This window comes from Hypanus sabinus, chromosome 5 (assembly GCF_030144855.1).
Source record: "Hypanus sabinus isolate sHypSab1 chromosome 5, sHypSab1.hap1, whole genome shotgun sequence".
Lineage (NCBI taxonomy): Eukaryota > Metazoa > Chordata > Chondrichthyes > Myliobatiformes > Dasyatidae > Hypanus > Hypanus sabinus.
Window position 1 is genome coordinate 131323093 of NC_082710.1, and position 14139 is coordinate 131337231.

Genomic DNA, 14139 nt, shown 5'->3' on the forward strand with positions numbered 1-14139 from the left:
TTCTAAGAGTAAACCTGGCTATTATCAGCCTGTAAGTTTGACGTTAGTGGTGGGTAAATTAATGGAAAGTATTCTTAGAGATGGTATATATAATTATCTGGATAGACAGGGTCTGATTAGGAACAGTCAACATGGATTTGTGCATGGAAGGTCATGTTTGACAAATCTTATTGAATTATTTGACGAGGTTACTAGGAAAGTTGATGAGGATAAAGCAGTGGATGTTGTCTATATTGACTTCAGTAAGGCCTTTGACAAGGTTCCACATGGAAGGTTAGTTAGGAAGGTTCAATTGTTAGGTATTAATACTGAAGTAGTAAAATGGATTCAACAGTAGCTGGATGGGAGATGCCAGAGAGTAGTGGTGGATAACTGTTTGACAGGTTGGAGGCCGGTGACTAGTGGTTTGCCTCGGGGATCTGTACTGGGTCCAATATTGTTTGTCGTATACATTAATGATTTGGATGATGGGGTGGTAAATCGGATTACTAAGTATGCATTTAATACTAAGATAGGTGGTATTGTGGATAATGAAGTAGGTTTTCAAAGTTTCCAGAGAGATTTAGGCCAGTTAGATGAGTGAGCTGAAAGATGGCAGATGGAGTTTAATGCTGATAAGTGTGAGGTGCTACAATTTGGTAGGACTAATCAAAATAGGACTTAAATGGTAAATGGTAGGGCATTGAGGAATGCAGCAGAACAGAGTGATCTAGGAATAATGGTGCATAGTTCCCTGAAGGTGGAATCTCATGTGGATAGGGTGGGAAAGAAAGCTTTTGGAATGTTGGCCTTTATAAATCAGAGCACTGAGTATAGGAGTTGGGATGTAATGTTAAATTTGAACAAGGCATTGATGAGGCCAAATTTGGAGTATTGTCTACAGTTCTGGTCACCAAATTATAGGAAAGATGTCAACAAAATAGAGAGAGAACAGAGGAGATTTACTAGAATGTTACCTGGGCTTCAGCACCTAAGTTACAGAGAAAGGTTGAACAAATTAGGTCTTTATCCTTTGGAGTGTAGGAGGTTGAGGGGGGACTTGATAGAGGTGTCTAAAATTATGAGGGGGATAGATAGTGTTGACCTGGATAGGCTTTTTCCATTGAGAGAAGAGGAGATACAAACAAGAGTTGAGAGTTAAGGGGCAAAAATTTAGGGGTAACACGAGGGGGAACTTATTTACTCAGAGAGTGGTAGCTGTGCAGTAGAAGTGGTAGAGGCAGGTTCAATTTTGTCATTTAAAAAAAATTGGATAGGTATATGGACAGGAAAGGAATGGAGGGATATGGGCTGAGTGCAGGTCGGTGGGACTAGGTGAGAGTAAGCGTTCAGCATGGACTGGAAGGGCCGAGATGGCCTGTTTCTGTGCTGTAATTGTTATACGGTTATATAGATGAGATGCCTGATGAGCCTCATTTGCCCAAAGAGACTGGTTTTAAGGCACAAATAACCGTCCTTTGTCCCATCTCTTGTCAGTTGAAACAGCTCCACTGGGCTTAGTAGCAAAGCCCACGTGAAGGCCAGGAGCTGGACTTGGTTACCGGAGGTTATTTGAGACTTGGTTACTGGAGGTTATTTGGGACGCACGCCACTGGGAGCATTTAATAGGTAGTGGGAACTTATGTCACTACACCACTACTGCACTTGACAATAACAATCTTAAGGAACTACTTTAACTATTTATTGTTTGGGGTCAAGACATCACTGCCTAAGTCAACATTTCTAGATCCTTGCAAAGGTTGTGACAAATAAACGCTCACTAGACTATATTAGAGAATATTTTAAGCTGGAAGTTCATGGGATAATGTTGCATCACAATGACTGAGGCTAGAAAAGATTGATAGATTTTGTTCTCCAAAAGACATTCATGAACTAAAGAGGTTTTTAAAGCAGACCTGTAGCTTTTTTTGGTCAATATCACTGAGAATAGTTTGTACTTTTGCACTGCTCTTCCCAAGATTCCAAATTATTAATCTAATTTTAACAACTGCAGGGGGATTTGAACTAAGTTTGGTGTATTGCTCATGAAGGCTTTTGGATCTTCTGTTGCTTTGACCATGTTCTTGATGGACAGGTATTTTACTATTGGGTCCCACTTCCAATTTTCTGCACTTTATCTTCCATCCTGATGGCCACCATTCATATGAATAGGCTTGTGGATACTTCACAAGGCTCTGTCAGCAAATACAAGTATCGACTTCAGCAAGCTACTGAACCACTATTAGACTGAAATGTAGATTGTGATGGTGGAGTCCAACCAGAGAACCAATGCTTTAACAAATCTAGCAAGATCAAAGTTTTGACATTCATGCAGAATCTTGAAACTTGACAGAAATTACTATTGTACACATTGGTTATTCCATATAGAATATCTGGCAAAACACAACGAGTAACAGGCCAATGAACATCTCCATTCTCTGGTGTAGCAGCTATATCAGTCATTAACCTCCTGCTGTTCTTTGATGCAGTTAATCATTTTTCAAATACCTCTTTTCCCTTCTCTCAAACATCTTCAGATCTTTGATTAAAATATCCTTCCATTTTAACTTTTGCTTTTGTTCTGTTCTGTTCAATTCAATTATTAAAACAAGAAAAGTGGGGAGGATAGCATCCATTATTCGGGAAATAAGAACACCACACTTAGAGCATAATGTAGACAAACAAAATTGTCAAGGCTGTCAAGTGCATCATATACAAGGCATTTCAGATCATATGCTGGATCACAACTTAATAGAGCCAATCAAGGCATAGATCTTTTTGGATTGGGTTATGAATAAAGAGTAAGAATTAATTGGTAATTTTACAGAAAAGATGTGAAATAACTCCAAAACATAATATTTATTTTAAACAGAATCAATAAAGCTGTATACAGAGAGAATTGGCTAAGGTAAATTGAGTTAGCAAAGCTGGATAACAGTGACAAAGACTTAAAAAAATATTTCATTACTGTCCACAAATATTAAGTAAAGATTATATAACATGTGATTAATCTATGAATAAGCTAAATGGTATTAGACTGAAAGAAAAGGCTTATAAAAGTGCAAAACATAGTAGTGGCTTGAGGATTGGGAGAATCAAAGGAGGATTAAAATATTAACAAATGAGGGGAAGTGAATATAAAAATAAACAACAAAGAGATAAAAAAACTGTTTCAAAAACCATCTACATGTGTCAAAAAGAAGAGATTATCAAATACAATCATTGATTCCTTAGAAACTCAGAGAAGGACTAATAACAAGGAACGCAGGAATGGCATGGATGCTAAACAAGCACCTGCCTTCACAATAGAAAGCTCTGAAAGGATAACAAAAATAACAAACATGCAGGGACAAAAGGATTTGAAGAACTTAAATCAATTATTATGTAGCTAGGTGACTGTTGAATATAATTTTTTTATTATTAACGTGCACTTATGTATTCACCCTGGTAATACCTTTAAGAGAAAATTGATGTCACTTTGCACATGTGGAGTAGAAAGAAGAGTTACCATGTTCTAAAGAGAATTGTGAGAATTGTGTTTGAGTGTGTTTCCCAGGTTTAGCAAGGAAAGATTTTTCGTGAGTAAGGTATCGGTGCTGGATAGTGTGGTTGTGCGGTTTGTTATTGCCCTAGTAGGCTAGTCATTTTAGTAATTTAAACTAGAAGGCAATATATTGTAAAAGTTTAGTTTTGTCTTTCTTTATTGTTTCATGAATGAATGTGAATAATGTTAATCTTTATTTACATATTCATTTCAGGGTCCAGCCTATATATGTTTGGAAGTTAAGCACGTGTGTGCCAAAGTCAGTATATCTCTTAGTTAAGATGAGATGTATTTTTTCATCTTTTTGATGTTGTGTATAAGGTATAGGCTTAGTGGGATTCTAATGTTGTTTGTATTGTATTTTTAGAATTGCCACTACCGTATTGGATTTGTATATTGTTTTATTTATTTTCAAACTGCCTACGTAACAAGGGTATGGACTGAAATTAAGCTGAGATTGTAACAGCAGGAACCGTGTTTTTTTTTTAATTATTTTGTTGTTTTATTTTGATACCATCTTTCTGCATTAAAGCATCTAAAACAGATAAAGGAATTAAAGACCCAAAAAAGTATTTGTTGCCCTGTGTGCATATTTTCCCCAGGCTACAAATATCACTTGAGAAAAAGCTAGCAAACTTCCTGGACATGATGGGCTACTTCTTTGGGTTCTAAAGAGAGCAAGTGGGGGACGATATGCTGCAGTCCATTATTAAAGAAATCAGGAGAAAGTACCTTAAATACAATCTAATAATCTAGGCAGGGCCCGCATGGATCCATGAATGAAAGTAGCATTTGACAAGCTTATTATTGTCAGATATTATAGCATCTTTGATGTTTAAAAGACATTAAACAACATAACACATAAAAGACCACCTGTACTGTGGATAATGTAATTATATGGATAGCAAACACATTGATGCAATCATGAAGAAGGCACGCCAGCAGCTATACTTCATTAGGAGTTTGAGGAAATTTGTTATGTCACCCAACGCCCTAGCAACTTTCTACAGAAATACAGTGGACAGCATTCCAAATGGTTGCATCACACCTGGTACGAAGGCTCCAACAAACAGGATCAAAAGAGGCTACAGAGGGTTATAGACTCAGGCAGCTTCCTCATAGGCAGCAGCCTCCCCTCCATTGAGGACATCTTCACAAGGCAGGCCTCATGAAAATGGCATCCATCATTAAGGACACTCATCAACCAGGACATGCCTTCTCCTCATTATTACCGTCAGGGAGGAGGTACAGAAGCCTGAAGACCCACACTCAACACTTTAGGAATAGCTTCCTCCCCCTCTGACATCAAATTTCCGAACAGTCCATGAACCCATGAATATTACCTCACTATTCCTCCCTTGCACTATTTACCACTTACTTTATTGTAACTTACAGTATTTTTTATGACTTGCACTGAACAGCTGCTACAAAACAACAAATTTCATAATATACATTATGTCAGTGATAATAAACCTGATTCTGAGAGAGGTGGTCAGCAGACATAAAAATGAAGAATGATATCAGCAGTCAATTTCACATTGCCAAGTTGGGAGATCCACAGCCAAGTATTTTATAATTGAAATTAATTACTGAGATAGCAACCAACTGCAATTACTTAATGAATAAGTTATGAAGAACACACAAACTGTCTGCAGAAGAAAAAGAACAGTAAATAAGGGAGAATGTGAGTTAATGTTGAAGAACATTACTTATGTAAAAATAATAATACTATCTTATTTATAGTGCACTTTTCATACAATCTAATTCAAAGTGTTTTACAATGGGATACAGTACAATCATGAAAAAAAATAAAATCTAAAATTAAAAATAAACATTAAAATATGTAAAAACATGTTAGTAAAATAAATAGGTTTTGAACCAGGGCGTTTAAAAGAAAATTAAACCTCAATGCTGATAGAGAACTTAGTGTCCCTGTATATATAAACACCACAAAGTTAGCTTGCAGAAACAGCAAGGAGCTAGAAATACAAACGTCATGCTAGCTTTAATATCAAGAGCAACAGGGTGCAAGACTAGAATCGTCTTTGATGTCCAAAGGAAACTGAACAGCGCTTTGGTGGAGCCTTGTCTGGAGCATTATATATTATGAGCCACCATCTCATTTAAGGAAGATTAAACTTGCCCGTATCTGTACATTAAAGATATTGTCAGGCTCATTAGTGGAGTGAGGAAGGAGCCCTTTGAGTAGTCTACACTAAAACTGCAGAAAGTTGAGAAGAACATGAAGTCATCTCATTGAACAAGATAAAATTTTGTAATGATATGAGAATGTAGATTCTGTAAACTTAAAATCAAAAGAAAAAGAAGGTTGTAGTCGATCACCTAGGTCATTATGCCTTGCTTCAACAGGATCTTGGCTGATGCTATACCTAAATAACACTCTCCCACACTAACCTCACATCTCCTGAATCTCTGAACGTTTAAACATTTGCTTATCTTTATTGTGAATATATTAAGAAACTGCATTGCATAAGCAGAAAATTTTGAAAGTGCGTTTTTTCCTTGATGAAAAAATGTCCACTTGTCTCAGTGATCAATGGCTGGCCTTTTAGTTTCTGCCTGTGACCCTTGGCCTCTCTCTTAACCCAATCAATACTTTCATATGTGCTTATCCAGTTCTGTCTTAATATTCCTATGCTCTTTGAGATAAAATAGAACTGTGGCTACATTAACTCTTGAAAATTCTTCTCTTAAATTCATATAAATTAAGTATTACCAAGATGAACCTTTTGAATGTTATAAGAATACTGGCTGACACTGTTTAAGGCGTTGATATATGTGTTAAGTGAAATTTAGACAGGCACTCAAATTGGCAAGCCTTGGAAGGGTATAGTCCTAATGTGGGCAGATGGTATTAGAATGGATGGACAAAAGGATCAGCATTGATATGATGGGCTGACAAGGCTGCTACTGTACTGTATGGTCTATTGTCTTGTAAATAACCCAAGAACCCAAGTATTGATTATCTCAAAACTGAGAAGCAACGGAGTTATATTATCTTGGGTGAGTACAAGAAAAATTCCATCCAGAATTTATCTAATTCCCAGCAATCTCAAAGAAACTAGTTATCTTCTCTTTGTACTTTTTTAGAATCCATTGCTGCACATTATTATTCAACAACAGATTTGCTCTTTAGACCCAGAGTTGTATTTAGTTCAACAACAGAAATATTCAAAAATTGGGATTCAAAAATGAAAATGGAAGTCTATATTATTCAAATTGTTTTGTTCATATCGCATGGCATCTCCAAATTTTACTGCTATTCTTACCTATTCTGGACAAGTGATGGGGAGCAGTGTTCTTGAATCATTGCAATAATGCAGCAGCTGGGAGGACAGTTACAAACTAGTCACAGTGTTATGTGCCTGCATGTCTAGAGTCACATATAGCCCAACACAGGCAAGGATAGTAGAAAAGGCAATGTCATCCTGCTAGAGGACTCTCAGTGTGGAGGTGTGGTTACCAGTATAATGGAGTGATAGGTAGCAGTGAGGGAGTGCAGAAAGGAGATCTGAAACAGTAACTATCCCTTTGCCTCTGCAGACGCTGCCTAACCTGCTGAGTAGGTTCAGCAGTTCCATTAATGCTCCTCGGACAGCAAATTTCACCACAACACACACAAAGTGCTGGAGGAATTCAACAAGTCAAGCAGCATCTATGGAGGGCAATAAATGATCGACATTTTAGCCTGCAAGGTCTTAGCCTGAAACATCGACTGACAAATCTGTTGGAGTCATTTGAGGAAATAGCAGGCAGGATAAACAAAGGAGAGTCACCTGTATGTTGTTTACTTGAATGTTTAGAGGGCCTTTGTCGAAGTGTTGCACATGAGGCTGCTAAACAAGATAAGAGTCTATGGTATTTAAGGAAAGATGCTGGCATGGACAGAAGATTGGCTGACTGGCTGGAGGCAAAGTGGAGAATAGAAGAGGCCTGTTCTGTTTGGTGAATAGTGGTGTTCAGCAGGAATTGATATTGGAATCACTTCTTTTCACAATTTATACCAATGATTTGGATGATGGAATTGATGTCTTTGTGGCCACATTTGCAGATGATGCAAAAATAGGAGGAAGGGCAAGTAGCATTGAGGAAGCAAGGTGTCTGCAGGAGAATGGGCAAAGAAGTTGCAGATGGAACACAGTGTAGGAAAGTGTATGGTCATACACTTTAGAAGGAATTTGAGGAAATTCCTCAAAAAGGGATGTGTTTAGAATACTATCTAAAGTTATAGATGTGGATGTTCAACCCAATTCACTTACAGCAATTTTTGGGATCATTCCAGAGGAAGCAGGCAGAGTGTCTGCTTCCGCTCAACACGTGATAGCCTTTTCAACTTTACTGGTCAGGAGAGCTATCTTGTTATACTGGAAAGAATCTAATCTGCCTAATGGCTCTCTTCCATTATGTCATGTCTAAGTTTGGAGAAAATTAGAAGCTGGACATTTGATACATCTTTTAATTTTGAACAATTCTGGTGACCCTTTATTCAATATTTTCACATGATTTAATTTATTTTTTCACGTACTTATTTTTCCTTATTCTCTTTAGGGGAAGTCCTTATCCGGGAAGGTTCAGAGATGACTGGAAGGATTTTTTTTTTCTCTTTCTCTTTCTTCCAATTTTATCCTCAAATGGACTGTCCAATCTTTCTTTTCTTTCTTTTTTTTTGTTTTAGTTTAGTTAGTGTGTTTTTTTCTTTATTAAATAAAATTTCCAATTTTTTTTTACGATTGTTAAGAGGAGTTGTGATTTTTTTGATTATATTGTATATATAACAGCACAACATTTTACTTAACTGATTTTGATATATTTTTTTACTGCTGTTTATATGTCTTTTGTATTATTTGTTTGCTAAACTTCTCATCTGATTTGTATATTCTTTACTGGGAAGTCAATAAAAAGATTGAAAAATGAAAAAGAAGGAATTAAAGCCATAGACTATTAAGATACTCTTTAAATTGCACTAAAAATGACAGTGCTGTAATACAGGCTTAAACATAAGTAAACAGGCCACCCAATCATAGTACAGCATTCATACAGTATTAAATCATTCAAGCATCCATCCCGGAAGAACCGCCAAAAATGTAACCCTCTCACTGTAGGATCATAATGAGTTAGCCACGTATTAATGTGAATGCAAACTAACTTTTAGTTAGCCAGCTAGCACACAACATTGGAGGAAGTTTAACGCCTTTTTGCTTGGATGTTGCTGGGACTGGTTCTTCAGCGGAGAATTGTTTCAGCACCATGAGTAACTGAAGTGACGCAAACTGGATGTTTCATGCAACAATGGGCTCCAATGATTAAGTGTACATTATAGATTAATATATATCTGATGGGCCCTTTTCTTTATATTGTATTATATAGTGTATTTTGTCTGATATAGTATAAAATAATTGTCAAAACAAATTTTGATCTAAGTTTATACTGATGTGAGTTGAATTATTGTTTCCTGGTGAACAGTAAATTTGCATGTCAAATTTGTGTCAGTAGTCATACATGTAAGTTTTACTTTCCCTTAACTAAACATTCAAACTTTTATGTTTAGTGTTTACCCAAATCATATTTTTTATAGACCACCCAAGAGTAACAGGGACATTCAGAAGCAGATAGGGAGACAGATTCTGGAAAGGTGTAATAATAACAGGGTTATCCTGGTGGGAGATTTTAATTTCCCAAATATTGATTGGCATCTCCCTAGAGAAAGGCGTTTAGATGGGATGGAGTTTGTTATGTGTGTTCAGGAAGGTTTCCTGACACAATACGTAGATAAGCCTACAAGAGGAGAGGCCGTACTTGATCTGGTATTAGGAAATTAACCTGGTCAGGTGTCTGGTCTCTCAGTGGGAGAGCATTTTGGAGATAGTGATCACAATTCTATCTCCTTTACCATAGCATTGGAGAAGGATAGGAACAGACAAGTTAGGAAAGCATTTAAATGGAGTAAATGGAAATATGAGGCTATCAGGCAGGAACTTGGAAGCATAAATTGGGAACAGATGTTCTCAGAGAAATGGATAGCAGAAATGTGGCAAATGTTCAGGGGATATTTGCGTAGCATTCTGCATAGGTACGTTCCAATGAAACAGGGAAAGGGTGGTAGGGTATAGGAACCATGGTGTACAAAGGCTGTAGAAAATCTAGTCAATAAGAAAAGAAAAGCTTACGAAAGGTTCAGAAAACTAGGCAAAGATAGAAATCTAGAACATTATAGCACTAGCAGGAAGGAGCTTAAGAATGAAGTGAGGAGAGCCAGAAGGGGCCATGAGAAGGCCTTGGTGAGCAGGATTAAAGAAAACCCCAAGGCATTCTAGAAGTATGTGAAGAGCAAGAGGATAAGACGTGAGAGAATAGGACCAATCAAGTGTGACAGTGCAAAAGTGTGTATGGAACCAGAGGAGATAGCTCAGGTACTTAATGAATACTTTGCTTCAGTATTTACTACGGAAAAGGATCTTGGTGATTGTAGGGATGATTTACAGCAGATTGAAAAGCTTGAGCATCTAGACATTAAGAAAGAGGATGTGCTGGAGCTTTTGGAAAGCATCAAGTTGGATAAGTCTCCGGGACTGGATGAGACTGGATGTTCCCAATTTAGGCTACTGTGGGAGGCGAGGGAGGAGATTGCTGAGCCTCTGGTGATGATCTTTGGATCATCAATGGAGACGGGAGAGGTTCCAGAGGATTGGACGGTTGCAGATGTAGTTCCTTTATTCAACAAAAGGAGTAGAGATAGTCCAGTGAGTCTTACTTCAGTGGTTGGTAAGTTGATTGAAAAGATCCTGAGAGGCAGGATTTATGAACGTTTGGAGAAGCATAATATGATTAGGAATAGTCAGCATGGATTTATCAAAGGTGCCTTACGAACCTGGTTGAATTTTTTGAGGATGCGACTAAACACATTGATGAAGGGAGAGCAGTAGATGAAGTGTATATGGATTTCCCCAAGGCATTAGATAAGGTACACCCTGCAAGGCTTATTGAGGAAGTAAGGAGGCATGGGATCCAAGGGAACATTACTTTGTGGATCCAGAACTGGCTTGCTCACAGAAGGCAAAGAGTGGTTGTAGACAGGTCATATTCTGCATGGAGGTCGGTCACCAGTTTAATGCCTCAGGGATCTGTTCTGGGGTCCCTTCTCTTTGTGATTTCTATAAATAACCTGGATGAGGAAGTGGAGGGATGTGTGAGTAAGTTTGCTGACGACACAAAGGTTGGGGGTGGTGTAGATAGTGTGGAGGGCTGTCAGAGGTTACAACGGGAAATTGATAGGATGCAAAACTGGGCTGAGGATTGGCAGATGGAGTTCAACCCAGATAAGTGTGAGGTGGGTCATTCTGATAGGTCAAATATGATGGCAGAATATAGTATTAATGGTAAAACTCTTGGCAGCGTGGAGGATTAGAGGGATCTTGGGGTCTGAGTCCATAGGACACTCAAAGATGCTGCGCAGTTTGACTGTGTGGTTAAGAAGGCATATGGTGCATTGGCCTTCATCAACTATGGAATTGAGTTGAAGAGCCAAGTGGTAATGTTACAGCTATATAGGACCCTGGTCAGACCCCACTGGGCTACTGTGCTCAGTTCTGTTCGCCTCACTACAGGAAGGATATGGAAACTATAGAAGGGGTGCAGAGATTTACAAGGACATTATCTGGATTGGCGATCATGCCTTATGAGAATATGATGAGCGAACTTGGCCTTTTCTCCTTGGAGCGAAGGAGGATGAGAGGTGTCTTGATAAAGGTGTATAAGATGATGAGAGGTATTGATCATGTGGGTAGTCAGAGGCTTTTTCCCAGGGCTGAAATGGCTAACAAGAGAGGGTACAGATTTAAGGTGCTTGGAAGTAGGTACAGAGGAGGTGTCGGGGGTAAGTTTTTCACCCAGAGAGTGGTGAGTACATGGAATGGGCTGCCGGTGACGGTGGTGGAGGCGGATACAATAGGGTCTTTTAAAAGACTCCTGGATAGGGACATAGAGCTTAGAAAATAGAGGGCTATGGGTAACCCTAGGTAATCCCTAAATTAAGCACATGTTCGGCACAGCTTTGTGGGCTGAAGGGCCTGTATTTTACTGTAGGCTTTCTATGTCAATGTTCTATGTTTCTATATTTACCCTAAGCCTGGTTATTTATTGAAAATGGTCTTTTCATCATTATTCAGATGCATTGTAGAGTTATGTTCTGTTGGTTTGCATTCACACTCTCATTGTGAGCCTACGGTGAGAGGATTACAATCTTCACCTCAGACTTTTTTAATAATCTGGTACATTTACAGTCACCTGTGAATTTTCAGTTTTAGATAATTTAATCAGCTGAATTTTATATTCTGCACTTGCTGTGGATCGAAACTCACATTCCTCATTTGTTATTCTGGCCCATGGGTTACTGGGTTATAAACTCTACTGTAATTAACAAACTTTACTGTACAAACCACGGTACATTAACTCAATATACCAGCAGAACAGAAACTCAGCAGGCACCCAACTAACACCACATTACAAAATCCACTCACAGATTATACTTACATGCTGGTGATTGCAGTCGTGAAGTTCCATTCTGTAAGTTCGAATCAAAACTTCTGCTATTCTTAAACGATTCAGGTGAACTGGTGGTACTGAATGAACGTGCAAGGTTTGGCATGCTCCGTCTGAGTTTCTCTGCAATAGAAAAATAATGTTTCAACTGCAAATCAAAATTTATGCAAACACTCACTTCAAAAGTTAACTTTATTTTAGAAATGAAAGTGAGAAAACTGCTTCCAGAGGAAACATTGTTTAAATTAAGAACAGTTCCAGTGGTTCTAATTTCCAGATCTGAGAAATGCAACCTGTCAGACTGAAACAGATTCTTAGCCCACTTCCTATGCATAAAGCCATGGTGACTCCTCCTAATCAGGTTCTGTCCATCCAAATGTCAAAGATCCTGCCCTTCAGAATTGCTCCAGAAAACTTCCCCTTCATAGAAGTCAGTCTGACTGGTCTGTAGTTTCCTCGCTTACCAATGCTACTCTTCGTAAATAATGGAAAAATGTTAACCATCTTCAAGTCTTTAGGAACTTCATTATTGGCGATATACGAAGCAAATATCTCTCCAAGAGCCTATACAATTTCTTCTCAAGCCTCCCACAGAGTCAGATGATGTACTCAGTCAGGCTCAGGGATTTACCCACCTTATTGTGTTGAATCTCAGTACCTCCTGCCTAGTTCTTCAAACTATCTCCACTTGCTTCCCTACCTATTGAGCAAACTTGATTTTCTCCTGAATTAGCACTGAGGTGAAATAATGATTAAAAATTCCAGCCATCTCCTGTAGCTCAAGAAATAGTTCACTGTGCTGATCTCAAAGGGGACGTACTCTCTCCCTGGTCACCTCTTTATTCTTAATATTGTTCATCTATAAAACTTCTTGATCTTCCTTAATCTTACCTGCCAAATCCATGTCATCCCTCTCTTTCCAGATTTCCCTTCAAAATGTATTCTTAACTTTTTTTATAGTTGTACCACTGCGCTGCCCCAAACTTCTGGACCAAAAGTAAAGAAAACTAAGCCCAAAGAAAAAATTTTAATGTGTTTTTGAACATTCTGATCACATGCCTTAATTCGGAATAGATAAATCACGTTAGACAAGAAATTAACCAGAATTTCCTATCCCAAGGTATTTTAGTGAAGTCAGTGTCAGAGCTTAACTTTTAAAACTGGCTGTCAGCTGGAAAGGAAATCCTGAACTCTCTGTTTATACAAATACAAACTTTTTAACTAGATCCCTGTTATATGACAAGGTTAAAAAATAACAAATCTTTGCCAAAGTAATAAAATGGCATCTTGTTCTGCCCTGAATATGCAAGTGTGAATATCAGGAAAAATATTTATTAACAGTTCTTAGACCACTAGTAAGCTTGACTTTTCTCCATCAAACTTTCCTCCATTAAAGTATCTTTATTCTGCTAATGGTTTAACACCAAGCATTCCAAAATTGGACAAACTGTATGAAAGATGGGATAAACAAAACAGAACATTTTGCCAATCCATTTGTCACAGGGATTTGTGAGACAATTTGAGAAATCAGAGAGAAGGAGAAATCGAGTGAGAGAGCTCAGAGAGAGTAAATAAGAGAGAGAGCGGGAGAGTTCTAGGCAGAACTTTGTGAATGGTTGCCGTGGCAAGTTCTCTCTAAAACCATTACAGTTAAAGTACTGACAATATTCAAAACTGAATACTAACATGCAAGAGAAGTCAAAAGGCTTGACCATTTGCATTGAAAGAGAAAAAAGTCAGAATTAAGGCTTAAAGAAGTCTAAGATATGGAATAACAAGATCATATTTGTCTACGACAGACTAATATTTTCTCTCATACCTTCAGTAGTTTCACATGATATCATAAAGTATTTGTACTTATATAACTTTTTTATGATGTTTAATCAGGTTTTTAATAAAACTTTTTAATAGTTCTGCATTTTGCCTCTCTGTGCGCCTGAACTGATTTTCCCTGTTAAACAGGTTCAGGCTGAACATGAAGAATACATTAACTTATACATGAAAGAGGTTCTCTATGGGAAGTATATGATTTGATCCTCAGAGCAGGTGTAGGAAAG

General features: G+C 37.9%; 1 protein-coding gene across 1 annotated transcript in view; it reads right to left on the reverse strand.

The window, feature by feature from the left end:
* slain1a (SLAIN motif family, member 1a) overlaps positions 1-14139 on the reverse strand; it is a 149342-nt gene that overhangs the window by 20315 nt on the left and 114888 nt on the right. Inside the window, exon 5 of the mRNA XM_059969161.1 lies at positions 12074-12205. Coding sequence (XP_059825144.1) covers positions 12074-12205 — 132 coding nt within the window. The remainder of the gene's footprint in view (positions 1-12073; positions 12206-14139) is intronic.